Here is a 27,374-nt window from a genome sequence, read left to right as displayed (position 1 = left end):
CAAGTAATATCAATTATACACATGATAATGTATTTTAGTTATTCAATCTAATTAATTATTGAATTCAAATTTTAACGTTACAATTTTTATTTGAAAAAAATTTAGGGTCGTTACAATTATTATTTCAATTTCAGTGATTTAGGATGTTTTTGAAAGATATTTTCATAATCGCGGTCGTACACTCGCGTTCACACTTGCGCTCGCGCAATACATGATTTAGGCCAAAACACTACAGGCGTGCGGCCCTACCAATACGCCCAAGAGACACGATTGACACAAGGCCGAATGAAACGCGGGGTTGAGTAGTGCATCCAAGAGGTCTCCACAAGGCAGACAATGGTTACAAGACCACACTAAGGGGCTAGGAGCCTCTTTTCCTTCTGCCCAGCTCCCCGAAAACAACGTTCGACTTGCATGTGTTAAGCATATAGCTAGCGTTCCTTCTGAGCCAGGATCAAACTTTGATTTTGACTAGGATTGGGTCCTTCCGTGGTAGAACCTGGTGAACCGGGCGTACGACTTCCCAACCTTTTGTGGACCTTGCTTCTCTTATGATTTTTTAGTTCTTAAGGCCGAATCAAGTGAGCGAACAGGCTTTGGCTTTGTCATTCGCATTGTTGCAAGCGTAGTTGGAGTAAGCTCTTGTCGTTGAGTGTAAGGGCGAGGCTACTGCAGCGATAATGGTTATTCTCTAATGGAGTAAAGGGTCTTGTCTTTTTCTTTTGTGATAGATGAGGTACAACCGTCTGTGCATGATGCTCCCTAATGTATTACTACATGATTTTTTTTTGTATTATTTTTTAATAGTATGAAAATCTTTCTTTGCTAATAAAAACTAATTGGTGGTCGGCACAAGTCTCATGTGGTGGTGTGGGTCATTGGTGACAAAATCTGAGATTCTCTAAGATTATGACGACTGGGATCACAATGATGGCTGTTTCACCCTTCACGTGTAGATAGATCAAAATCAGACGGTTAGAATCTTTGCATGAATAGACCTCTCCGTGCACAATCATGTACTCTTAAACGAGTAATTATTCACTGGTCTTGGCACAATGCTAGGTTGAAGTAGTGCCCCAACACCCTTCTCCGCTGCATATTCTTGCGAGGCCCATGATAAACGTATGTAACTTCTCCACCACCAATGTCGTAAGGTAGCGATCTTCAGAAAAAGGTGTACATGACTCTGCCCATGTACCTCGCAAGAATGTTTAATAGAGAATGGTATAATAGCATCAGGTGGCGGTAACCATAACCAATGAATAATTTTATATGTATTTGGGGAATCTAATTCGTAAAATATCCGCTATTTTGAGTAGTACTAGTATTTCCCTAGTACCAAAATATTTTGAATGTTAGACAAAATATATATAAGGTTACTGCTCTAAAATACAATACAAGGTTACTGCTCTAAAATCGAATGTGATATGCTTTAGCTACATTTTCAAACATAAATATTGATGATAAATTTATTACATCATGTCAATTAAGTTTAATGAAAATATTTCTAAAGATTGACATAAAAAATATGATTGTCTACCTCTACCAGCATTCTGACAATACGCAACTAAATAATAAGAAATTATCACTAATAAACTAACAGGGGTTAATTCAGTTGATTGTAATTGTAACTTGTAAATGTATAGTGCAAGTGTGACCAACTGAACTAACCCCAGTAACTGACCTCTTAGTTGAGAGTATTCATGGGTGTCTAATTGGGCTACCTTAGTTTCATAAAAATGATTCAAGCATATGTTTTAGATCTCAGTGTGTTTATCATTCATGCGAAAAACAAGGTTCGCCGTCAACCCTTGAAGACATCGTCGAATCAATTTATTAAAAGAGAAATGAATGGTTTGAATTAAAATGTCCAACACGCCTTTTATAACATCTTTCAAAGGCTGACCACGAGAACCCACAGCTTTCCCTCGTTCATATCTGATTACAGGATTCTTTCTTACTAAAGAAAAGAAGACAGTAATCTGTAGCTAGACCTTCAACTCCTCCTTCAAGTAGCAGTGGCGTTGCTGGAATCCAGAGTCCTTGTACAAGGGGAGCAAGTTTCTGGAGGACTCCAAGCACATCTTCAATGGAATCATCAGGAGCCACGAGGCGCTTCTTCAGAGTTTGTAGACGATTTGCTGGAGGGCCCTAATTATAAAAGTTCTGAAAAAATAAAGTGCAATACAAGTAAAATTGAAAATCTCTCAACCAATGCTTTGGCCAAATACTTAGCATGGAGACCAAATAATAAGAGGTAGTACAGCAGTTAAAATGTAAACGAACAAAAGGATAAAGGCATGTACCATGTTTGGATAGCACTTAGCAGCAGTTAAAATATGCAGATAAATTCAGGTTTTGACACAACTGAAAATATTCCTATAAATACAATTAGATCCCTCAAACGAGTCAACTGGAAAGTAAACAAGAAACAAAGTCCCAAGAACATTAAAGGTATCTAATTGGCATAGCATCTTCAATTACCTAAAGAATCAGATAAAATTGTATAAAACAATTCTACAATATCAGAATATTAAGGATAGATTATGTCAAGTATCAACCAAAATACCACATCTTAACTGCAGTTGATTATCGTATGTAAACAACTTCAGAACTACTCGACAATTGGATGACTAGAAATCCTAATCAAAGCCAAAAAAATTAACGGAAAAACTCATGCCCACATCAAGAACTGATGAATAGTCCCACTAGAAGCCAGGTCTCAAATGACTGTCACACTAAGATTAAACTTATGAACCTCAGTTTGGTGACCATACATTTCATCAAACTACGAGATCAAATTTTCCAAAGTCTGCAAGTTGTAAAGAACACTATGCATGAATTTTTAGCAAGAAGCCTTCATCCTTTGACCCAGCTCCCCGATAAACTTTTACCAGTTCCGAAAAATAGGGCGCACTTCCATATCTTATGATCTGCAAGCCCTCTACTACGGCATGCCAAAATATTGTATGTTACAGAATAGTCTCGTGCCACTTTTCTTCCCAATTTCCTTTCAAAATCATTACACCATACCATCAGTACAATTTCCCTCACGATACAATATGTATCCTAATTCTAAGATTTTAACAACACTCATGCTAACTACTAACATGATAGATGTCCTCATCTTCTTGCGGCTATCACTCCATAATAGTCTAGACTCTAGTATACTTCATCTGTTCTTTAAACGGTAGACGGGGATATTGAAGATAAGGAGATAATTATGCTAATTTGAGGCAACTGAGGAATGATGCAGAGTGACAGATTCAAAAAGACAAGGTAGTACAATGATGTCAGAAGAAAGACTTCACAACGTATCATCCCTTTGGATAGATCTCCCCATATACCGTACACACACAAGACCGGTAAACAAAAAAGGCAGGTCATCATTTGCTACTAAATAAAGAGACTTAAAGCATTCAACAAAGTTATGAGCAAACTCAAAAGGACAAAAGGCCTACACAAAAACAACTGCAACTTATTCCCCAACATAATATGTGCTTTACAATATTGAGCACTAGATATTTTCCGCTCTGCTTTATAGTATAGAAGATGTCGCGACAAACCTCGCAAAACCATATCTTAAAAGTTCTTCCAGGGGCAATGAACGCAAAAACCTGAAACACCAGCGATTAACAACTTCAAAAACGTAAATCTAAAAACAGGTAAAGCTATGAAATGCAAAAGGAAATATCCAGAGACACATGATTAGTGTAATGCTATGAAATGCCTGGCACTGAATATTGGAGTAACAGAGAGAAGCATTCTGAAATCATTGCACCCGAGAGAGAGAGAGAGAGAGAGAGAGAGAGAGAGAGAGGCCTCATGTAAAATATTGCTCAATGGGAACCTAAGTCAATCAAGAAAGCACCACCACCATGCTCAAGAACTAAACGATTATAACAAGAAGCACAAGTCTCTCTCATACACACACTGCATGAGGAAGCCAAACAGTTCAGTAAATTTTGAGTCATAAACGTAAAAAAAGCTCATTGTACAACAAAGTCGGCCCAAAGTAATTGTGGGGTCCTCTTGGTATCTCCTCCTCTGCTTGTCATCGACTGACAAAGACATGATGGATTTACAATATTCAAGGCCTAGGGCACCAAGGATGCCCTTAACATCCAAAACAAAATATCTTATCCTGTTAAACACATGGTTTACAATACAAAAGGACCATTTATAATATACAAACTACAAAATACATATAAAAGAAATTTATATTTCTTTTATATGTATTGAATTGTGCTAGTTTAATGGACTACAAAGTACATATTGATCAATGGCTAATTTATACTGTATTTCTTTTCTTTTGCCTGTTAAAGATGCATACAATTCATTTCTGAAAAGAGTTCTAGAAAAATTATTGACAAAAGGGAATAAATGGAGAGCGGCCAAAGACGTGCCTGTAAGTAGGAGTATATAGTTCTTTAGCTCATGAAGACTCATGAACGAACTCGAGCTCAAGCCTATACCACTGGGCTCAAGGTCAACTCATTAACTTTTTATTAAGCTTGAGCTCAAACTCAATATAACCTTACCAAACATACATGAACACACTAAAACAGTAAAACTTCGCTCAACTCGGCTCGTTTGCGGCCCTTAACCCCACTTTTATGTTTGATCACAATGACAACCTTAGTGTGCTACCTTTGAGCAGGCTGCCTTCACTTTTCTAGATCCTATTTTCCTTCACTAACTTGCCAACTATCACCATCTTTTCAGTATTCCAAAAAATCATCCAACGGTTCTCATAACAAGGCCAAACCCCAGCTTCAACAGGAAACATACTTCACCATTTGAGACACAAGATTGCAACCATATCAAGAAGCAGAACAGAGCTAATAACTGACTGGAAAAAATTAGAATCAGCAAATGTAAAATAACAAAACTTCTAGGAAAACACCTTGTTATTTTTCCTTCCTCTACCAAATTAGGGGACCAAGACGAATTGCCTATTCAACCAATTCCAGATTTTTCAAAAGAACAAAACTGCTTCTCAAGATATTCAATGGACAACTGACAGGATGAAGAGCAGAGAAATTACATGTTGAACTCAACTATGAGTCTCCTTGGATTCCTTGGTCTCCTGTCGAATCCCCATTTGCTGCCAAACCTCGGATTTTAACATCGTAGTAAACTTCTTCTACTCTTCGTAGGTCATATTTCATTCCTGTCACGATTCATGCAAGGACCCACATGAGCTAGATGAAACAATCTAAGTGCGTAAAAGCCCCAGACATGCAAAGCCAATTTTTTAGGCTTGTCCTTGAGCAGGGGGAGGGGGAACATAAACTTAAAGCAGATATGGACCATGACAGGAGAAACAGAATAAAGCAAAAGTTCAAGAGGTACTCCTTTTGAGAAATGACACATGAACTATGAAAAAGCATAAAAACTATTATCCTACCATCAAACTTCTTGCGCAAGAAGTCATTCCGGAGATTAAGCATGCGAAATGCTGCATGTAGATCTGTTAAGAACTTCAACACCTTTCTTGGGCAGTCATAATCCCCAGCTGTCACTCGGTTCACCACATACCGCGGCTGCAAAACCATATTGTCATGCGGAGTCATTAGTAGCCAATTGTAACATTACTGACAGCTGATACAGAGCGCTTCATGAAAAGTTATACGAGGTCTATATTATTAGTAGCATTAAAATGGTTCATTAGCAGCGTAGTTCATCAAGGTAACAGAAAGACCTTAAAAACCCTTATTTATAGTTGTCAAATCGTGAATCGAATCAAGAATCGAAACGGTCATTTTTTGAATCGTGAATCGCTCCGATTCGGTCATGACTTCTATAATGCATAGAAACCTATGCTTATTGATTAGGGCAACCACAATATATACTACAAATGAAAGATTTAGGCCTAAATCAATAGAAACCTTCTTCTAAATGAGGATTTGATAATAACATGGAGTATTGGTAAGGTGCTTCTATTGCAACTACCAAGAAATGGTGATTCGTAAATCCTACTCTAAGAAGCACGGATACGGATATGGGATACGGATACGATACAATATGGATACGAAAATACGTGATTTTTCCAAAAATGAGGATACAATACGTTGGGGGATACGTTGAATATAAAAGTAAATAAAAAATATATTATATATAATTTTTAATTCCTAAAATTTCATTAATAAGTTTTTCATTACACAAGTTCACCATTTCACATGCTGAGAGAGATATATTCACGTATAGTTATATATATAACTGTATCTATATAGTTATATATATATTTACATACACACAACGAGAGAGAGAGAGAGACAAGAGACGAGAGACTTACAAGGTTGTCGAGAGAGAGGATATCGTCGGTGTGTTTATGGTGTCGATTGGTGGGGGGAAAAGAAAAAAAGTCTTACTTGCAATTTTAACCCCTATATTTTAAGTAATAACATATTTACCCTCGCGCGTATTCGAAACATATCCGAGCATATCCAACACGTATCCGCATGTATCCAAAACGAATCGGATACATATCCGGAGTGTATCCGAGAGTATCCACGAGTATCCAAACCGTATCGGGATACCCAAAAATAATTCTAAAAGCAGGATACTTTAAAAAGCGTATTGGATACGTATCCAGAGAGTATCCGAGAGTATCGGTATCCGATACGATACGTGATACGGAGACCAAAATAGAGTATTCGTGCTTCATAGATCTTACTTATAGTTCTTTTTGTACAAAAGAGTTATAAGTACAAAACAAACCCTTAGAAGGTCTATAGGGTTGTTATTCCCTTTATCTTCCTCATTTTCGATTCACTCTCGTAATAAATCTCCTTTTCTTATTATCTATTCATATAACATAGACAAAAGATGACATAACGACCTTGTTCGTTTTACATTTTAGTTTAGTTTTTATTTTGTTTTCTAATCATTATCTTATTTTTCTCTCCAATCATTAACCTATTTCTCCAATTATGACTTTCATTTCTCTCTCCAATCATTACCCTATTTTTCTCTTCACCCACTACCAAAACTAAAATACCTAAAAATGCAAAACGAACAAAGCCAACCTTAAAAAATAGTTTGAACCCTTTTCAAACAACAAAAGAAGCAAAACAAGAGTAAAAATGAATTTTGGAAATTTGAAGTGAATCGAACGATTCACCGATTCGCAGCTATTTCCGATTCAGGCAGCATAGTCGTATCGATTACCCATAGAATCGTATCGAATCGTACGATACGAATCGTGAATTGTACGATTCTGACAACTATGCCCTTATTAACCAGCACATGTCAAAGAAAATGATTCCTTCAAGGAAACCCCTGGACTTGGAACATACATAACCAAAAAACTACCGGCTGATGTCCATCTTTAAAATATTAATTAACTAATTCTTTACATTCTTGGGGTTTTGCCAACGAACTTCATAATTTCAAGTTCAGTAAAATACCCCATGTCATAACAATAATCTAGTAAAAAAGCACATAAACGATTAGATTAACCAATAAAGCAGCAGACTCTTACCAATTCATTGGACATGAAACAAATTCCTGCATATTGAAAAAAGATGCTACATCAGTACATCTACGAAAAGTGGACACTTGACAAGGATAATGGATTCAACGAAGCATGGAAGAGTGCCTATAATAGGTAAAACCAGAAATGAAAACATAAGATTGCCTTATATCCGAAGTTATAACTACTACAAAAATACATCAATCAAACATGACGATAGAAAACTCCGTAGGAGAGCAATGAGAGAATAATTGAATGATTATGCAATTTAAAGGAGCAGAAAAGACTACAAAAGGCAGAATAAACTGTTGAAGGACAGAAGGAAAAAATAATAACTCCACAAAGATCCAAAAGACTTAAAACCAGCTATATCTATCATCAATCATGTGTATTACCAGAAATGTTCAAGTGCCCTTTGCAAATGATTATCTACATAAACATAACGACTGAATCTTTGAAATCTTTACGTAGCACATGTAGTTATTTAAGTACCACCTTATGTAATGATGTTCATATTCAAACTTTTCATCGTCAAAACAGTCGAGTAGAAGATACAGGTTGACACTTAAAGATGGCAACAAAATCACACAGAAAGTACTACCAAACAGTCATTCTACAACCCCTTGTGCTAATAATAACTCTAAAGCCCAAAAAACGCAACACAATATTAAACACATAGACCAGAGTCCAGACCAACGGATGGCATGAAAGTCTTGTTTCCATTTCCAAATCCGATACTCAGTGGTCCAGCTGATTCTATTCACAGATCCTACAAGGCTCAACGACTCTTCTAAAGTATGTGCACAAAACTAGGGCAAAAGTATACCAATTGTCAGAAAAAGCAGGGCAAAATCAAGGCAACAAAAACCCATAGTTACGTCTCAGTTTCAGCCCAAAACACTTCACCACCAGAATGAATTTAGCACTACCAAGTTCAAACAGTGATCCTGGCAATAATTAGAGATTGGAAACTTCAGAGCACTCACCAACAAGATAGTCTTCAATGTCCAAACCAAATTGTGAATTATTCACTGCATGATTGCTCAAAGAGAAGAAAACATTAGATGATGAAAAATTATTAATCTGGCAGACAAGACTAAGTATTGAACAAAGTGATGATTGAAGGCCGCCACAATTTTTTCTCTTTTTTAATAAGCCCACCACAAATTATTAAGGAACTTATAAGTTATAATAACAGATAACTAGGATAAATTAGCATAAAGCATAGGGTAAGAAAACGCCAAAGTTTACGGTTGTAGTCACCCACCCATAAAACCATACAGAGGAAAGTTTTTCCGCTAAACAAAGGGATGCGAAAGAAAACACCATGGAAGAAAAAATAACTTCAGAAATTTGTTCTCGTTAATGGATGTTGTATGAAATACAAGAATCTAGGTTTTCTGTGGTACAAAAATGTAGTCCTACAAAATATACTTGGTAGATGAAAGACAAGTCAGACTTAAGTCAACAAAACCAGTTGAGGGAGGATTAGTCCTGTGCTTGTCAAAATCACAGACCCCGTCATCCCAATTCCCAAATTAAACATCCCCATAGATCCCTTGACTACCGTAGTAGAATCTTCAGGGATCATATGATCATAAAACCAGGGATTGAGTTTTAGGGGCAAATAATCCTAGTGTTGGACCTTGTTGGTGGAGAAAAATATCATTTTTCATTACCAAGAATATGAAGCGTTGAAGATTCAACGCGTTGAACAGTCAAGATCTTAAGTCAGAGACCGCTGAACGAAGGAGCTATCCGTAATTCCGTATATGAAAATCGAAACATTCTAATGAACAAAGCAACACGATTCATTAAGAAGGAAAATATTCTCATTAAATAAATAGAAACAATTACATTTTTATCCTCGGGATATATAATTCAGAAAAGAAACGAGTAAAGAAAGAAACACAATAATCGGCACAGCTCCAAGCAGCGTCAGCCTTTCTTTAGCCGGGATGACGTGACTATAGCAGAATCGAGTCTGCAAGTCCAACCACGATAAGAACGGCGCCTTAACCAATCTGAAGGATGATTCTCCACCGAGTAAGTGAAATAGGGGTAGGACCACTCAGGGAGGAGCTCGGCCACCGAAGGTGATCTCCCAAAAAGAAGACCACCCACCACCTTGACGGGGTAAGAGGAGAAAGTTGAGCCAGCCAAGGGACGGATCGAGAAGAAAGAAATCTTCTCAACCGTGAACTGGTTTGAAAGACCCAGCTATCTCCATGACCTGGTTTGATGGACTCAGTCAGGCTATCTCCCAAAGCCCCATGCTCCAGAGGAAAGCATTCTTGAAAGTCTCGCCAAAAGGATTATAAAGAGAAGGAAAGAAAAGTATGCATAGGTACTCAGTAGGAAAGAAATAGGCGAGAGAATAGTTAAAGATTTATCAAACGGATCAATCCAGTTATAGGGGGAACACGATGAAGGGAAGAAAAGGCGAATCTTCCTTTGATAAAAGAGGACCGCTTGAGATGATGGGCATTAAATGCGAGTGACGGTTTGAGTTTCGGGATAATCAAGAAAGCTATGAGTAGGTGCAGAAGTAACAGACAGTAGGAGTTGAACAGTCCCATCAAATAGCCATCGGCGAGAAGGTCCCCGAAGTAAGCCTTACCGAGGAAAACCATCAACCACGGGCCCGAGCACGAACTCGGGCCCGAGTATAATAAAAGGCCGCCGAGGTAGCACACGACCGCAATGGGTCCAAAGAAAAGAGTAAGGAAAACTCGGCAGCAAAAAGGGAGGTAAGAAAAGGAGATTAGTATAAATAGCAAAAAATGATGAATTATTATGTGATAAATGAGGATACTGATTGGATGGTCAGGGGCATTAACCAGTCAACCAACCAAACTGAGGTGCCCCTGACAAGTTGTTTGTCGTGCAGAAAGCAGGAACTGGGATTGGATGCGTTTCGCTCCCGCATTGGTGAAGTCAAGGGTCAATTCTCAAACAAAAAGTGAGGGCGGGAAAGAAACGGTTCACACAGACCTGTTTCTGTGATTTGTAACAGATCCTTCTAAGAAGTTGCACATCTACATTATATCCCAACAACAATAACGACATCCTTATTTACAAAATGTGTCTCACTGGTGTTTTAACAAATCATTTTTTTACTGGTTGATGACTTGTGTATGATCATATTGAAACTGGCACCCCCTTGTAACTTGTTTATCAGGACTTGTAGATGTGGAGTCCAAAATTTTGGGCTATACACTAAAATATGAAAGGGTATAAATAGGTGTGCAAGGATCAAGTCGATCCGGTCAGACCGACCTGACCAGCTGTATTGCAGTTTGTTTCACCCAGAAATTCAGTCGGAAACGGGTGAAAACATGCAAAGATTCTCGGGTTTCAGATGGGTGCTGGTTTGCATATAACTTCACCTGGTCAAACCGACCCGGTTGAAACTACGCATTAGTTGTCTTACCCCACCCTTTCACCTTCACGTGTTGTCCTTATCATCTCGAGAATTGAAGATATTAAGGGTGTTTGCGAAAAATATTTTGACAGATTTTGATTCTAGATTCCAAAAATCAGTTTAGAATGTTTGTCAAAAATTCTACATAACTTATTTTTAGAATCTACAGATTTTGAGAACCTGAAAAGGACAGAACTTCTCAAAATTCCAAAGCTGGGTTTGGGTAGCTTTTGAGATTTTGCAACAAATTCTCAAAAAAAAAAAAAATGAAATTCTCATTTATCTCGCAGCTATAACAAACAAGTTTCTCAACTTGTACTAAAATTTGGAATCTAAAATTTGCAGCATAATCTGAATCTAAATTCTAAAATCTATATCCACAGTTATCGCAAACACGCCCATTTTACCCTTGTTTCAGATTTCCAAGATAAACGTCACCTCTTTCTCTCTTTATTAGAGCATCCGCAATGGGAATAATCAAAACCAATAACCAAAATGTGTCACGTCAGCATTTGATTATCCATTTAGTTCATAATCAAATTTAACAACCTCTACCTCCACTTGTGGTTATTTTTGCATCCCTAACCAAAAAATCCCCCACAATACACAATGCACATATGTCCAATTGCAAACGAATTCCAATCACGCACCCGACTACACCAAATTATTCGTCTTGACGAGACGATTCCAATGTGGGGTTTTTTTGAGTTATTGAGTTTGGTTATTGAGTTTTGGTTATTAGTAAAAGTTGTTAAGTTTGGTTATGGAATGAGTGGAATTTGGTAATTTGCTAAAAGACTTGTAACTTTGCTTATTACAATGTGAGGTATTTTTTGAACATTGTTGTTAAGTTTGCTTATCCACACCCATTTGCTTATTACAATGGCGATGCTCTTACTCTAGGAACTCAACTGTATTCAGTCTCCTCAATTTTCTAGACATCCATTTTCATCTCTTCTCCCTCACTACCCATTTCTTAAAACAAGCAAAACCCTAACCATTAGTCATTCACAATTATCATTATCTCAACCCTCTCAGATCTGTCACTTTTTTTTCCCCATAATTGTAAATTCTAAATTCAATTTGCATTAGATATTCCTTCGTTAAAACCTCCACATACAAAACCTGAGAGATTTCTAAGCATTTGGTGAACCGGAAACAATGGTAGAGGGGTTACAGACCAAAATAATCACGGCTGCCAACTGAACTAAAGCAGAGGGGACGATGAGCTATATTGGCCAGAAGAGCCAAAACTATAGGTCAAATGTTAATAATTTCTAGAGCACTAGCACTATATCGATGAGAAATTTCATGCAAGCAGCGAATAGAAGCATCAATTATTCAATTAGTTACTGTTCTTGAAAAAATTCCAAAACAGAAGTTCAAACATACATCCAAGTTTTTCCTCAGCTTCTGTGTGTACAAGAAGATTCCCTGTGTCTAGCCAATGCATAAAGGCCAGAAGCGAGACAACTGTTTGAGTCTCACTCCTCCAATCACCGTGATACCTAAACACAAGAAAGGACAATCGCAACCAATAAATAGCTAACAGAAAATTACACTGGCACCAACGTCAATATGCTCCACTTACCTATAATACTGCCCAGGGCATTCACGAAGAATTTCAGCAAGTCGATGGAAAATCTCTTTCAGCACGCCAATCTGAGCCTTTGCTTTCTCCAAAACCTCTAAAGGAGAACGTAAAAAATAGGAAGATTATGCCTTTCAGTGACATGTGATTGTTTTCTTAAAATGTAAACAAACAACCACTTATGTGGAACATTTAAAGAACGTCTCAGCTTATCGAAGAAAGGAACTTCCAATGAAGCACACAGAGAGTAGAATGCAAGTGTGTGCATGCATATGCGGTCGTGGGGGTGGGGGGTTGCGCCAGAGTTGTCAAAGGCGCGCCTCTTAAGCATCAAGGCGCAGGGGTAGCGTCTTGACTGAGCCCAGGCGAGGCACCTTCAATGAAGCGCAGCCAAGGCGTACCTCTTTCAATTTTAATCACAACCATATGATCAAAGCTAGGTTAACCGTATAACTTTCACTCCTTTAGCCTTGACTTCACTCGATTGTAAATCTCTCCTCTCTCAATCACCAGAAACAAAATAGCACATGTATCATCTCGATCATTGGTCAATCTTCTCTCTTCACGTATCTAGTCGAGATATATACTGCATATGAAAACCAAAAAGCTCTCTTTTTTTTTGTAATGTTTTCAGAAATGTGTGTGTGTGTGTGTTTGTAATTATATGTGTACATATAATTATACTGCACATGAAAACAAAAAGTCTTTTTAATGTTTTCAGAAACAGCACACTTTTTATGTTTTTTTGTGTGTATTAGGCTACATAGATTGGTGCATGCTATTTTTTCTATTTTTTTCGCCAAGGTGCGCACCGCTTCAAAAAGGCGCGCACCTCTCCTTGCACCTCTCGCCTAGGCCCCAACAGATCTTTGCGCCTATCGCCCTTAACAACTATGGGTTGTGCAAGGAGAATACACGACAGCAGTTTTTGTCTCAGACATACATCTAGGATTTTGGAATTCAGGAGGCAGCATCTCTATCTGTGTTTTGTACATTTACAGTCCACACAACCAGATACAACTACACTTCAGAGGAGCCCTAAGTAAATGGAGCGGCCAACCCAGTACATGGGAGGGCAATCCAGTTTACAAACATGTGTCCCCTATCCAGCACAGTGCACCTTTTCAATACTTTCCAGGGACCCAACCCACCTGACCCCGAATCTCCTTCCCCCCTAACCCACCCCCGCACCTCAAAAAAATGAAAAAAGAAGAAAAAAACTAGATGCATGGGTGTTCCAAGTTTGTAGGCCAAACACTACCAATAAAAACAAGACTAAAATTCCATCTATACTTAGGCAATGTTTGGTTAGCATTTTGCTTGTACTTCCATTACTCAATTTTTATTCTATATAGGGGGAGCTGTTGTGAAGCCGTCAGAGGCGGAAGTGGCAAATTGCTTCAACCGAGCTCCCCAACAGCAGCTTAGCTTAGTAGCTTAACTCTTTGTACTGCCGCCCGTGGCCCTGCTTGCTAAAAATAACTGGCATCTTAATTTGGATTGCAAACAAAAATACCATCTGGTTGGTTCCAAAATGCTAACCAAACAGCACCTCAATAATGTTCACAAACTTCTTTTCTTTCCCTTTCTAGCATTTGTTCACAGGAACCACCAATAATATATGACAAATTGAGGAAACAATAGCAAGTAGGGCTCCCAAGTGAGTAAGTTACTTGAGCATGACTAAAAAGAAGTCAAGAACCAACTAAGCTTGAACACGTCTTTGATCCTAGACAACCCACTACTCGGCCAGCTTATACTCCCTCCGTCTTAACTGACTTGCATTCTCGCTGCAACGGCAAGTAGTGGGATTTCTCTTGATGCCCCTCTCTCTCTTGATCAGCCATTTTTGTTTGTTCTGCAAGCTGCTCAGCCTTCTTCTTGGCAGCGGAAGCAGCAATGCATAGGATAATAGGTAGCAGCTCTCCTCCTTAGAGCAACTCCAATGGAGATGTATTTTGCATTCGGATGGATAGTTATTTTAGATGAAAAAAGTGGTTAAAAGTTAGTTGGATGTAAAATAGAACCCACCCCTCTCCAATGGTGAGATGTAAAAAAAGGATGGATAATTAACTAACTTTCCTTCCACCTTAATTTTTCCCAACTTTCTCAACCCTAATTCAAGTACTACTTCCGTTAAAAAAATAATTATGGATAATTATGGTATCTAGTAATCGAGGACTTTTTAAAAAAATTAATTCCGCAAAAAAAAAAAACACTCATTTATTTGTGAACTCAGTGTATTTTTTTGCAACCCAATCCCATAATTTAGATCGTGCTTGGTTGGTACCGACAATCGGGTCTTGAATAACAAACAAGTAAGCATGACAAATTGCTTCATCTTGATCGGAATTGAACGATTTTCCTCTTGCATTACGACTTCCCTCTGCCATAATTGATACACTAATTTTTTTGAAGGGTGTTTGTGGAGAAGGAAGAAAATTTTTGTGGTAAAAATCCTGTTAAAAACACTCATTTATAGGTAGGAAAAAAAAAAAAAACAAGGATTGTTGCTAAATTGATCCGTTGATCAACGGTCAAAAGATCCGTTGGGCTGATCAATGGTCGGCTGAACTCCCACAATTTCAATCCATATCCAACTCAACTTTACTCTCTCTCTCTCTCTCTCTACGATCGGGAACAGTCGGTGAACCCCCCCCCCCCCCCCCCCTCCCTCTCTCTACGAACCAGAGGAGATGAAACCTCTCTCTCTCGCTCTCCCGTTGATCTCTCTCTTTCTCCCGTTAGGGAGCGACTGAAACCCTTAACTCCTCTCTCTCTCTCTCTCTCTCTCTCTCTCTCTCTCTCTTTGTGGATTCCGGCGTATTTTGGTCACTCCGGCTCAGATTTGTAGAAACTGGAGATGAGGAACAAATTCCGGCCAACTTTCCGGCGAATAGAGGTAACTCCGGTCGTCCATTTTCTGGTAATTGCAGTTGGGTTTGATGATGTTTGTTTGATGATGTTTGATGACCTGTCAATTTATAGCTGCAGTCAAAAGGGGATGGAAATGTACATCTCCTTTTCCATTTGTGTTATTTTACATCCCCATTTTTTCCATTTTACATCCCCATTGGAGCATGTTTTTTTGCATCTAGGTTGTATTATAAGTATAGAACTTGGTTTCCATCCCCCCATTGGGAATGCTCTTAGGATTAGGATGCACAATGGGGGCTCTGTTTATGATAACACTTCCAAGGCACTTCGATGCACTCAACTTACTCAACTCAATATGTTTCTCCAAATTTTGAGAGTTCTACTTTAAAGAAAAAAAATCGGTGCCGGGTGGGTATATCCCACGTAGTACTCACTTGGCACATTCAGGTCGTTCAATACACTTTTGGACGGCTTTGATTGAAACCCTATCTCTTCTCACCCCAACACTTTCTCTCTCCTTTTACTCTCTCCAAATCTGAGCCGTCCAAAAAAACGCAGTGGACGGCTCGGATGCGTCGAGCGGGCACCACGTGGTACCCACTCGGCAGTGAAAAAATTTCCTCTAAAACGGACAAATAAATTGGGACGGAATGAGTCATGTTTTAACGAATTAATCCACCCTAGAGCTCTTTCCGTATAAGCAACACATACAAGACGAACAACGGAAACGCAATCAGGACGAATCAGTAGGTACCAGGGACGGGGCGAGACTGGTGAACTAAGAGGAGACTGGAGTGCATGAGCCTAGTGGCGGATTCAATCTCTGTCGCGACAGCTCGGATGCGATCCCGCAAGCCGACGGACTCGTCGAGGTGGTGGCGGAAGTGCTGGAACTGTTTCTCGAGCAGAGTATCGGAAGGGGAAGGAGGAGGAGCGTGGGATTCACCGTCCGCCATCGGAGAGGAAGAAGAAGAACAGCAACGGGTCGGGAAGAGCGGTGGGCGGAGGTTGCGGAGTGAGGCGGGGGAGGTTGGGATGGCGGTGTGAATGGGGGAGAGGAGAGAGAGGGGTGGGTGGGGTTTAGGGTTAGGGTTTATGGAGCGAGAGAAGGAGAAAGAGAAGGAGAAGTAGGCGTTTCGTAAGGCTGATTTCATCATCACGTTTTTAAAAGCAGAACCCGTAGCGAAGCAGTTCCAGGGATGTAGCCAAGAGGAACAACGTGTTCACTTCATTTGGTTTACCAGGCAACAGAAGTTACAGATTTTATCTCAGTTTTATGGATGAGATCTATTCGGTCAAAATAAAATCTGAAACATCTATTGCCGAATCGATAAATAATCGCTAAAAACGAAAAATACTGATGATAGCAGAATCTTTTTTTGTTGATTAAAAAAAAAGATTAAAATTACAGATGAAACAATCAAAAACTTTGAAAAAAAATTTTCTAAAGGAGAACCAAACAAATTCTTTTTGCTTCTTTAAATTTATTTATTTGAAAAATGAAAGAATTTCACTGAGATTAATGAAAGTACATGAAACATGCTCGAGGGGAAACAACTAGAATGTACTAGAACCAACCAATTTAAGGAGTTTTACTTTCACCAACTAATAGGACGCTCTTTCTACCTAGTACTCCGTATCAAACTCCTGGAATAGATTCTGGCCGTCAAGTGGAAAGACAGTTGCTCTGAAATACAATAAATTATACCCTTGCCTTCATTCTCGGCATGTTGCCCCACGAGCAATGGACCTGTGGCGTAGCAGGGAAAATACAACAACGAGGGTATTCTAAAAGAGATTAAATTATACACGGAGGGGGCGTGTAAAACCTAAATGGCGCCAACCCAATAGTTGCATGCCACCTCAGCTCTTCTCGTTAATTGATGCCTTGAGGGGATATTATTTAAGCCTCATCCGGGTATTAATTAATAACACTCCAAAACCCACCCATAAATAAAACCCCGCGCCCCCTATGCCCGGATAAACTAATCCCTCGCATCTCTTATACCCCTTGTCTAAATGCTTTCCAAACCAAGGATAAGAATGGACCTCACCTCCTAATCCCCAACATAATTAATCCCCCTCCCTTATACCCCAACATAATTGTCAAACTCGCCTAGGCCCAAGACAAGACGCACCCCCAATGCCTTGCTGACTCCAAGGCGACTTGAAAAAAGTGAGCAAAAAGCGCAAAAATATGGGCTTCTTTCAAATTGATTAAAAAAAAACACAAAAAAATGAGTTTTTTTTCAAAAAAATGAGTTTTTTTTCAAAAAAATAAAAAATAAAAAATGCACAACACAATTATTTTTAGAAATAAATATTTTTTTGCTTAGACGCGCCTCACCTTGCGCCTCTCGCCTCAGACCCAACAGAACTCTACGCCTCGGTGCGCCTTTCGCCTTTGACTACTATGCTCTCAAGTACAAACACATGAGAGGAACACCAGAACTTGATGAAAGGAAAAAATGCCAGAACAAATACTTCCCCACTGCTGAATTGTAAAATGCTTGAAAACAAAATTAGCAACTGGAAAGCTAATATCAACCTCAACTACGATTCTCTTTGATTGCAAAATTTGGGAACCTATTTCAACAGTAGAGATCGTTGGAGCCATCTCCATATTATCCATTCAGAAAAGTTTCTGAAGCTGAAATCTCCCCACTAAGAAATCTCAGTAGCCACGTTGAAAATTTTACCAGCTAGTATAACCGTAGGTGTACATTTGCAGCAAAACCAACCAAAAGCGAAAAGGCTTAAGAACATACTCAGAAAGAGTACTCTTTTAAATCCAACTTGGAGTCACCGACATCAATGTCAGCCAAGCATTCTTCAGCAGTGAGGGGAGGAAGTTGGTGAGTCTTGCGCTGTAGGTTATGTTTGTGCCAATCGCTCTTGAAGTGCTCTCTGTACTGCTTGGCCTCCCCAACAAGGGCATTGCATGTGCTACACTTGTTTTGCTTTATCACCCCATCGGCATTTCCACTCCTAGTAGCCTGCTTCTCACTTGTTTGGGCCATGGAACCTCTAGTTTCATTGGGTAGTAGTACGCTCGGTGCAATGTCTTGTTCATGATCATCATAATGATCCATTTGGGTATCTCCTTCAACATGTACAGAGGCTGCAAGAATCTCCAACCTGCCCTGCACATTCCTCACCAGAGCATCACACTCCCGGAAAAAACATGGATCCATTTCACACATCTGCACCACAGTTCATTCAGTAGAATGTTAAAGGCGCCATAAAAAGGAGACAAACAAGGTCCAGAGCAAGATCTGCTAATAAAAAAACACGGTATGACCAATTAAAGTTGCATGCTGCTCATTGAAGTCAGCCAGTCCAATAGATGTAAGTTCATTGAAGTATTACGTCTCAAGTAATTTACAATCACAGATGCAAATGTGAGAAGATAACAGGAAATAGAATCAAGAATTGCTACAGAAGACAGTATAGTGGCATTGAGGTCTTTTGATAGAAGTAGAACATCAAAAGCTCTACATCCTTGAGGAAAAGAGCATACACCTAATAACTCTTTTCACGTGAAAAAGAAAAAGAAAAAAAGAACCAACATATGAAAACAAATCAGTATACAACTGGAATGGTTAAGTTGGACTGCAACAGCGGAGCACACTTGCAAACAACATTTAGCTTTTACATACTTATGTGTGTGCGTACGTGTATACATCTAGATTCTCAGATTACGATAAGCAGACAGCAGCCCATTCTCATTAGATGATAAGATTAAAGCACAATAAAGAGCAATTGCTTGCTGCAAGGTAAAGCACACACTGCAAAGTATGAGAACTCAAACTTGAATCTTAAGAGTGGCTACTTCAGGTAAATAAGCCAAGGTTTAATCCTAACTGACCTTCCTCCCCATACGGAGTTGGCACACTAACCAATGTGGCAAGACAAGAATGCCAGACCACGTCCTCGTAAAAGGTAGTGAGTACTATGAACATCAATTAAAACTTAAAAGAGTTAACAAATAACCAAGTACAAAATAGTTGAGATTTTAAAATAACACAGGCTTTTTCAAAGGTAAAATAACCAACAACTATGGTTCAGTTACAAAATAATGTCTCTATAAATTATCATCAAACTGATGAAATAATAATTAAGTGAAGCCGAAGTCCCAAAACAATGTGAACAATCTTAATTCGTGTTTTAACTGTCATTGCAATCTAACGCAACAAATAGCCTCCACTTCCAAACATAGTCGGCTAACCTGTGGACTTCTTGATGCGGTCCGGAAAAGGTGGCCAGTGGTATTCCAGACTTTCCAGTAACTTAACCATCATTTGGTCTTGGAGGGTAACGATTGCCCATGGGTCCACTTGGGATATTGGCTAGACATGGGTTGGCTTAGAAGTGTCTTTTGGGTTCTAGTCAAGTCAAAATGTCTATTTGATTTCTAATCAAAGTCTTTAGAGTCAATTAGCTGATCAAGGAGTCATTTGGTTTTTCCATGTCATTAATGCAGTCAAAGAGTCCATTAGTTGATCAAAGAGTCATTTGATTTTTCCATGTCATTAATGCAGTAAAAGAGTCTATGTTCAATGTGTCTTTGGGAGTGTAAAGTTAGTTGAAGGTTATTTATTTTGGGAAGTTCTAGAGTCAAGTTGAAAGTGGTATAAATAAGATTGTAAGCCTTATGGCAAATCATGATGGGTAATAATAAAATTTGAGTAGCTTTCAAACTCTTTGATTGTGTGATGCAATCATTTCTTTGGTGTGATGCAATCATTTCTTTGGTGTGATGCTAAAGAGCCCCTAGGTGTGATGCCTAGACCTATCCTTCACTAACCCTTCATCTCCTTCTTCTTACAAATTACTATTCACACCTACTGTTCACAGCCCCTTTTCTTTGTGTTTGATTATACTTAGCCTTCTATCAATCCAGTCCAGCATCACTACAACACAGAGAGGCATGGATTACTTCAAGGTAGTGACATCGTGTAGGGTTTTAAAATTGTACAGTCACGACAAATATTAATAGAAAGTGACTCTGAGCATGAGTAAATTTGTGAGAATGCTCAACTCCAGAGATCATCTACTGATGAACCTCAACATAAGGTTTTGCACAGAACATAAACAATCATAACAATTAACCAAAAATGCAGTACCCAACTGCTCGCAGGCTCATAGAGTCATACTCATATGTAATGACTAAATGCATTCCTATATCTTGTTGCCTTGGCATTCCGTATTTCACCCAATGATACAGTGACAGTTATGTGAATACCAAGAAATACCAAAAGAGTAATCAAGGAAAAATAGAATCTTAAGTTATTAAATTCATTTTTCTAATATTCACTCCCATTGTTTGTGAATTTGACACCAAGGGGGGAGGTGAACAAGAACAATGATGGTTGATTTTGCCTGGTAAGAAGGCAAAGTAAGAAAGCACGTATATCAAAATTGACTAAGCACCAAAAGAGAGCTGAGGAAAACCTCACTGAAAGAAAGGAAGAGATCATACAAGCAATGTAAACATATGAGCTTCATATTACACATGCCATCGATATAACAGGTTCCATGTCCTAGACTTACAATAGAGAGGTGATTTCCAGATTCATCCTTCGATACAATACTAGCATTCCAGGAATTTAGCTTCTCTGAAATAGAAGAAAACTCTTGTTCTGGTACGGTTAATCGGAGTCTCATTGGAGATCTTTTTATAGGGAAGTGTTTTTGAAGCTCGTGAATAACTTCTAGCGCCTGCAGAACACATAAAATTGGCTCAATTACATAATGTTCAAACCATTTTAATCATACTTATCACAGATGTTATTGAGTGCCAGCCACGCAGCTGGGGGATAATTACACAATTTAACACCCATGACATCAATAAGTTTGACAATGAGCCGCAACAGATTCAATCTGAGAAGAATGGAGGGAGAAATTGAAACTTGCTACGAGAGCAACCACTTCCGCTATGCGAATTCCAAATCGAGTTTCAGGAAAACTGAAGAGAAATTAGACGACTAACTTTCCTAATCATGTGATATAACTTATGCTAGCAAAGGCTGCACAGAAATATTCCCTCAGAAAGCCATAAATATCAGGTTTATCTAAAGACAACAAATGAACTCACCTGTTTTTTTGAGCTACTATGGGGATCAACAGCAAAATGGATTTCATGCATTAGACGCTCAATCATGCTAATAGTATAAGGACGTTGAGTCTCAGGGTTAAAAGTCTTCTGCATGACTATGGTTGCAATATCTCGAAACTGACTTGATAACTGAGATTCCCTTTCTTTCCCAGCAACTTGTAGCTCTCCCTTGTCCAAAATCTGCCAAGCAATATAAGCATCATATTAAAGGAATCAAAATTAAAAATTTGACAGGTCAATACACAAGTAGTCAGGTACAGCACAGACATTCCCTCAATGAGAGATTCCAAATGATAGCAACAATAAAAAAAGTTAAGACCTGACCTCCAAACATATTTTAGTATGATCATCTGTTCCGAAAGCTGCAAGTAAATCTTTTGACTTTGCAAGAACTCCCTTCGAAACATTTGAATAAACAGTTTGCGACTGCAATACTTCATCCAAGTCCTTTTCCCTATTACAATAGTTTAAGATATTGGCATTAGAGTACTTGCTCATCCAAAAACAATGGGAAAAAGATCAGTGTGGGGAAATCAGGTCCTTAAAGACATCATTAACAAACAAAGCAGAGTGTTCAATACGCTCTGCTTCACAATCCAGATAAGGAATGAAGATCTCCACACTAGGAATTACAAGCGTGGCACCCGTACTATGCACGGGAGCACGGAAAAAATTGATTACATTTAATGATATTTATCCCTCATCGATGCACGATATAACATTAAATGTTGAAAATGGCATTAAAAGAGAGTTTGGATGTGAGGTGAATTGCGCGGTGTGGGAGTTAGGAGTGGGAAGAGTACCTGAGGTAGCCCTCCGAGTATATGGTGGTCGCTACAATGGTGCTTGACGAGACCACCGAAGGTGGAGGAGAGAGCTTGGGGCGAGTTTAGAGAGAGAGGGGGATGGCAGTGGAGAGAGGTCTTAACAAGAGAGTAGATGTTTGCTCAATGTGCCTTCAATAGGAGTATTGAATGCTTGTCTTTACTATAGTGTCAACTGTCAACTCTCCCGGCTGACAAGCTAATACATAGGAGCTTGTATCATACCTACCACCTAGCCATGACATAGGCCTCCATATATCACTCAACTGTCTCTAGAGTCCCTTGCTGCAGAACTCTAGTTCTGATCATAACACTCAATGGGGAACCATACTATGGTGAGCATTTATGAGGAGAGGCATGCTTCCTTCCCCTCCAAGGCTCACAAGCTCCAATAAAAAAAGGAGTTAACTCTTATTAAAGACAAGCATTCAATACACACTTAACACACCTACTCTCCACTGCCATCCCTCCCAACCCTCCCTCTCCTCTCTCTATAAGGCTGCCCTGAGCTCTCTCCTCCTCCACCTCCGGCGGTCCTAAGTCATCATAGTAACCACCATATTCCTAGAGGGCAACCTCAGGTACTCTTCCCACCTCTCATACCCACAAGTAGAAAATGAGAAAATCGAGAAACATAAAAATGACTAGAAAGTACATCGGCGCAACAATTTCCAACATAAAAATGACTAGCTAGATGTTCAAAGCCAAGCTCGAGCCGAACTCATCACAATCACAAAAATTCAAATGTGAGCCAAACTTGAACAATCGGTCTAAAAGAATTCTCAAGCTTTCTAAAGCTTGAGCCAAACTCGAACAATTATTCTCAAAAACTTCTCTACTTTGACCCAAGCTTCACAGTAAGAAGAGCTGAAGCCAAGCCTGAGCAATATTGTGTTTGGCTCAGACCCCGTTCCGCTTTCTTATTAAACCTTCTTTTTCAAAAAGCAGGTAATTTCAAACTCAAATATAATGAAAATTAATTTAAAAAATTAATTTTTTTTGCACCGTTTAAAAGATCTCAATGAGATCTATCAAACAAGATCCATATTGGTTGGAAAATTATTTGCGTAAATACATGAATTTTGAGCTTGAAATTACCTTCTTTTTCTAAACCTTCCTTTTCTAAGAATCTGGAATGGCACCTCAATTAAGCACAATTAGCGAGCAGTGGCTTGAATGGTAATCAGTTGTATTTTGATCTTCATGAACCTACCGACAAAAGTGTATTACTATGTACTCTACACCTATGTTGCTCGGACTTCGGTACGAGAATCGGGTGCGGGTGTGAATCTAGGTGTCGGACACCTCAAGTCTAAAAATAGAGGATTTGGGGATATGTATCCAAGTTTGGATAAAGGTGCGGGGATCCGCCGAATATGTATATAATTATATATTATTTATATATATAATACCATTTTTATTTTTTATTTTTGGTACCTCCCATATTTTTTATTTATATTTATATTATTCAGAAAAAATATATATTTTATGTCATTTTTTTGGAAGATAACATTAGTTTTGAATGTAAATCTTTAAAAGAAGTTCTTATCCAAACGTAATGGCCCAAGCCCCAGACCTAAAGTTAAAACAAACAGCAGCCGCAGCTCCTGCAATAGCAGATGGGGGGCTCCAGAGTAATAAATTAAAAGATGGGGTTTGAAAATTGTAATTTACCCGATTATAGCCTATATACAAAACAACAACAGATCTAGGTCATCTCTTCGATGCCTCTCCACTGCAACGACCAAGCACCAGCCTCTCCTCCTCTCTATCTCTCTGGTGTATCCGGATTCAGCCGGCTGTACCCCGTACGATCTCGCACCCGTACCCGTGTCGGGTCGGGTCGACACAGGTACTCCACCAAAAATGGCGAGTCCGCGTAACATAGCTCTACACACACTTATCTTCTCTCTCACTTCAAGATTGCTTATTGATGTTTTTTTCCTTTTAACTTTTCCTAATCTCATATGTTCCGTCACATAGAATAGTGGAGATTAATAGGTGTTTTGGATTTAGTTCAATTTTGCACCGTCTCTTTGGGTATATATATATATATAAAGAGGGAGGGATTGGGACATATATAAGGAGAGAGGGATTGGGGCTTACACGCCAGAACGCCAAGAGAGGACCTTGTTCTTATAGCAAGCAATTTCGAAACGAATCCCAAGCTTCTTAAGCCGAACAACTGCCACGTTCGTCAATCTTTTCTGTCCTATCGGCTGCACAAGTGTCTTCGACATCTCTCTCTCCTCACTCTATTGCTTTGCTCGTAATCAGAAATGGTGTATGACTCTCTATAAGCTTGTCTGCACTCTCCCTCCTGGAGAAAACCAAAACGAAAGCATTAGGGTATGATGATGTCATGCCGAGATGATCAACATTAGACAAGCAAATTTGAGAAGGTGATAAACAACTAAATAAGACAAGCAAATATAGAGATTTGTCACCTCTTTACTGCCACAATAATTTACTCAAGCACCTCAAATCCCAGAATGCTAGAGTGATTAACTCAACCGCCTCGGATGTTTTAAGTTTCTCAAGCCTAGAGTTCACCCTCTACAATGATATACTTGTAATCTTCTCAGCTCGTAGAAAAATGAAGCCCATAAAAGTTTATAAACCTAAAGATTTTGGGTTATATACTGACTATTGTGAACCACACTTCTTTGACAAGGTGGGGAAAAGTAGTGGATAAAATAAGACAAAAGTATTTATGCAAAGTTCAAAATGTCATGAAAAATGCCCACATGCAGTTCCGAATCATCCTGTTAAGGAATAGAGATCACAGATTCACCTAACTTAAGCTATTACAGTAGGTAGAAGAAAATTCAGAAGAAAGTAGATATTAGAAAAGCTATCAATTTTTTTGACAAGGTGGCGAAAAGAATCTTGGCTGAAATCCTCCGGCAAATCAATCTTATCTTTTCGAAACCGTCCCTGCAGTAGCAACCAGAGGAACGCTGGCAAGCCCTATCAAGATTTTCTCACACAAATTAAAACCCAACTCCTCCTATTTCTTTTTTTCCGGCCACTCCTCGAACATTAGACACACTAATAACAATAGATAACGCAAGACCACCGTGAACTGCAATAGGGTTTAGTTTGGAAGAAAGAAAAGAGAAAAGGGTATAGACAACTGGAGATGAAACAATGCAACTTGTCCAACCATAAAAGGCCCTAATTAGAAGGAGGTTCTTTCCAAGACTACGAGGTATAATAATAGGGGGGGAACCTTCAATCTGAATTTTGGAATATTCCCGGCCATGACGTGGTCTAGGGTTCTAATGACAACGACGATGAGACAGAGATGTGAGAGGAGAAGAGCTGGGGCACGTGACAGAAGATTGGCGACGGCAAGGTTGAAACTGAAAAGCATAGCAATGGCGAGGGGCTATGGTTTTTGATGGTCTTGGGCTATGTCTTTTTGTTACTTACAAGGAAAACTTCACTTTGGCCCTGTGGTTTAGGCTTGCACAGATTGGCTCCATGTCATTACCAAAATGCATGGCTCACTTCATCCAACTTTATTGCAAAAAAAGGGTTAATAACATTCCAAGGATAATTGCCCGTGTCTAAACACATGACACAACATATTCTGAATTCAACTTCCCCTAAAACTAATTTTTCGAATTACATTCAAACAGGTTTTTTCTAGCCAGTTTGATAGACATATTCAAATCATGATTCATGACACGAATACAACATACAAAGATAATTAAGTACCCAATGCATCTGATAAGTTGACACCTTACACCAATGAACAGAAAGTGACACCACTTCCATCTAGTAGCATGCAAAATCTTTTCTTAGTGACAACCATTTTCCAACTAGAAAAGGACACCTCCTGTACGAATTTTGGTTGAGATATGTAATTGCAACAGTGCCATTACAGTGTTGATAGAACTCACCGCTTTCATGCCCATCTTCCCTTCTGAATGTGAAGATATTACAAAAATTTCTTTTGCTCCCTTGGCTAGCAACTAATTTCTTCATGGGTAATCTACTTGCTATTCTTAAACAAAAAATAATTGACTAATTCTGTTATGTGATTGATGAAAACTCTGATACCCGTACAACTTCAAATGAAAGCGCAGACCGTGAAAAAGAAGTCCGCCCCCCCCCCCCCCCCCCCCCCCCCCCCCCCCCCCAAATAAACAGTTCCATTCTAACCTTTTATCAAACAGCTTGTGGGTATTCATTCATCAAACTCAGAATAAGCTCTTACGCCAAACGGCTTGTAGTCCTGGAAGGCCAGGGTTCGAGCCCCGTCAGGGGAGTCTGAGGTTCAGGCGATGGACAGCGTGTGGACTATCGCTTTGCAAAAGAAAAAATAGAACAAGCCCTACTAAAATCAAATACATGCATATAAAGAAAGGTAATCAATTACACGCAAAAATCCCCAAAATAAAAAGAACGAGGAAGGAAACCCTAATTCAAACGGCAATCAAAAACCCCTAATATACGTTCATATATATACACACACATACAAGCAATCAAGTGTCCATAGACGAATTCTTAAGCAGATTCGCAATCAAGCATACAGAATATGTATGTACATATACAGAGAGAGAGAGAGAGAGAGAGAGAGAGAGAGAGAACTCTCAAGGCGGCGAAGTCGAAAGTCGAAGTAGAAGATTCGAACGGCAATGTGTAGCAGCGAGACTCCGAGAGTCGAATGGCTTCGTTTTGATCCTCAAGTTAATTACTCCTACAGTCCTACTGCAGTGGAGTATTATTTTCTCAAGGGGCAGTCAAGTCGGTCTAAACAGCCATTAAAGGAAAATTTTCAAAAGAGCATCTGAACATTTTACGAATTTTAAAAAAAAAATACCTGAAGTAGTAATAAAAATATATATATTTTTTTTGATGAAAAGTAGTAATAAAAAGATGAAGTTATCATTCTTTAACTATTAGAGCATCTCCAATCTAATACTCCATTTTTTCCTTCATTTCTTCATTTAAGAGTATCAAAATAATATATTTTATTGCAAAAGTGATTTTGGAGGAAATCTAACTCCAACCCAATACTCTATTTCTACGTCTATTTCTTTAAAAACTCATCC

General features: G+C 38.9%; 2 protein-coding genes across 12 annotated transcripts; both read right to left on the bottom strand.

Moving 5' to 3' along the window:
* Positions 1-1,811: 1,811 nt before the first annotated feature.
* Positions 1,812-16,603, bottom strand: LOC131321022 (uncharacterized). Of its 8 annotated transcripts, none has more exons than XR_009198445.1 (10): positions 16,124-16,555; positions 12,493-12,589; positions 12,294-12,409; positions 8,464-8,508; positions 7,487-7,512; positions 5,411-5,546; positions 5,048-5,173; positions 3,567-3,617; positions 2,307-2,379; positions 1,812-2,166 (listed from the first exon to the last, which is right to left on the bottom strand). XR_009198445.1 is itself a non-coding variant. In XM_058352014.1 (7 exons), exons 1-7 carry the CDS (start codon positions 16,524-16,526, stop codon positions 5,061-5,063), a joined length of 936 nt encoding a protein of 311 aa, XP_058207997.1. In that variant the 5' UTR covers positions 16,527-16,554; the 3' UTR covers positions 4,860-5,060. The 8 variants fall into 8 exon arrangements, 1 of the variants encoding a protein (XP_058207997.1); XR_009198444.1 differs by having other exon boundaries at positions 3,567-3,619; positions 5,063-5,173; XR_009198443.1 differs by lacking the exon at positions 2,307-2,379 and having other exon boundaries at positions 16,124-16,603.
* A 1,307-nt stretch (positions 16,604-17,910) lies between these two features.
* Positions 17,911-27,099, bottom strand: LOC131321019 (uncharacterized). 4 transcript variants are annotated; one of them, XM_058352004.1, is made up of 6 exons: positions 26,911-27,099; positions 24,418-24,631; positions 21,812-21,941; positions 21,467-21,667; positions 20,923-21,090; positions 17,911-18,572 (listed from the first exon to the last, which is right to left on the bottom strand). In XM_058352004.1, exons 2-6 carry the CDS (start codon positions 24,549-24,551, stop codon positions 18,138-18,140), a joined length of 1,068 nt encoding a protein of 355 aa, XP_058207987.1. In that variant the 5' UTR covers positions 24,552-24,631; positions 26,911-27,099; the 3' UTR covers positions 17,911-18,137. The 4 variants fall into 4 exon arrangements, with proteins under 4 accessions (XP_058207987.1, XP_058207990.1, XP_058207989.1 ...); XM_058352007.1 differs by lacking the exon at positions 26,911-27,099 and adding an exon at positions 26,799-26,821; XM_058352006.1 differs by lacking the exon at positions 26,911-27,099 and adding an exon at positions 26,482-26,744.
* Between the last annotated feature and the right edge of the window lie 275 nt (positions 27,100-27,374).

The sequence above is a fragment of the Rhododendron vialii genome, chromosome 3a, assembly GCF_030253575.1.
Source record: "Rhododendron vialii isolate Sample 1 chromosome 3a, ASM3025357v1".
Taxonomy (NCBI): Eukaryota; Viridiplantae; Streptophyta; class Magnoliopsida; order Ericales; family Ericaceae; genus Rhododendron; species Rhododendron vialii.
Note: the sequence above shows the minus strand (reverse complement) of the source record. Positions and strands in the feature narration are given on the sequence as shown.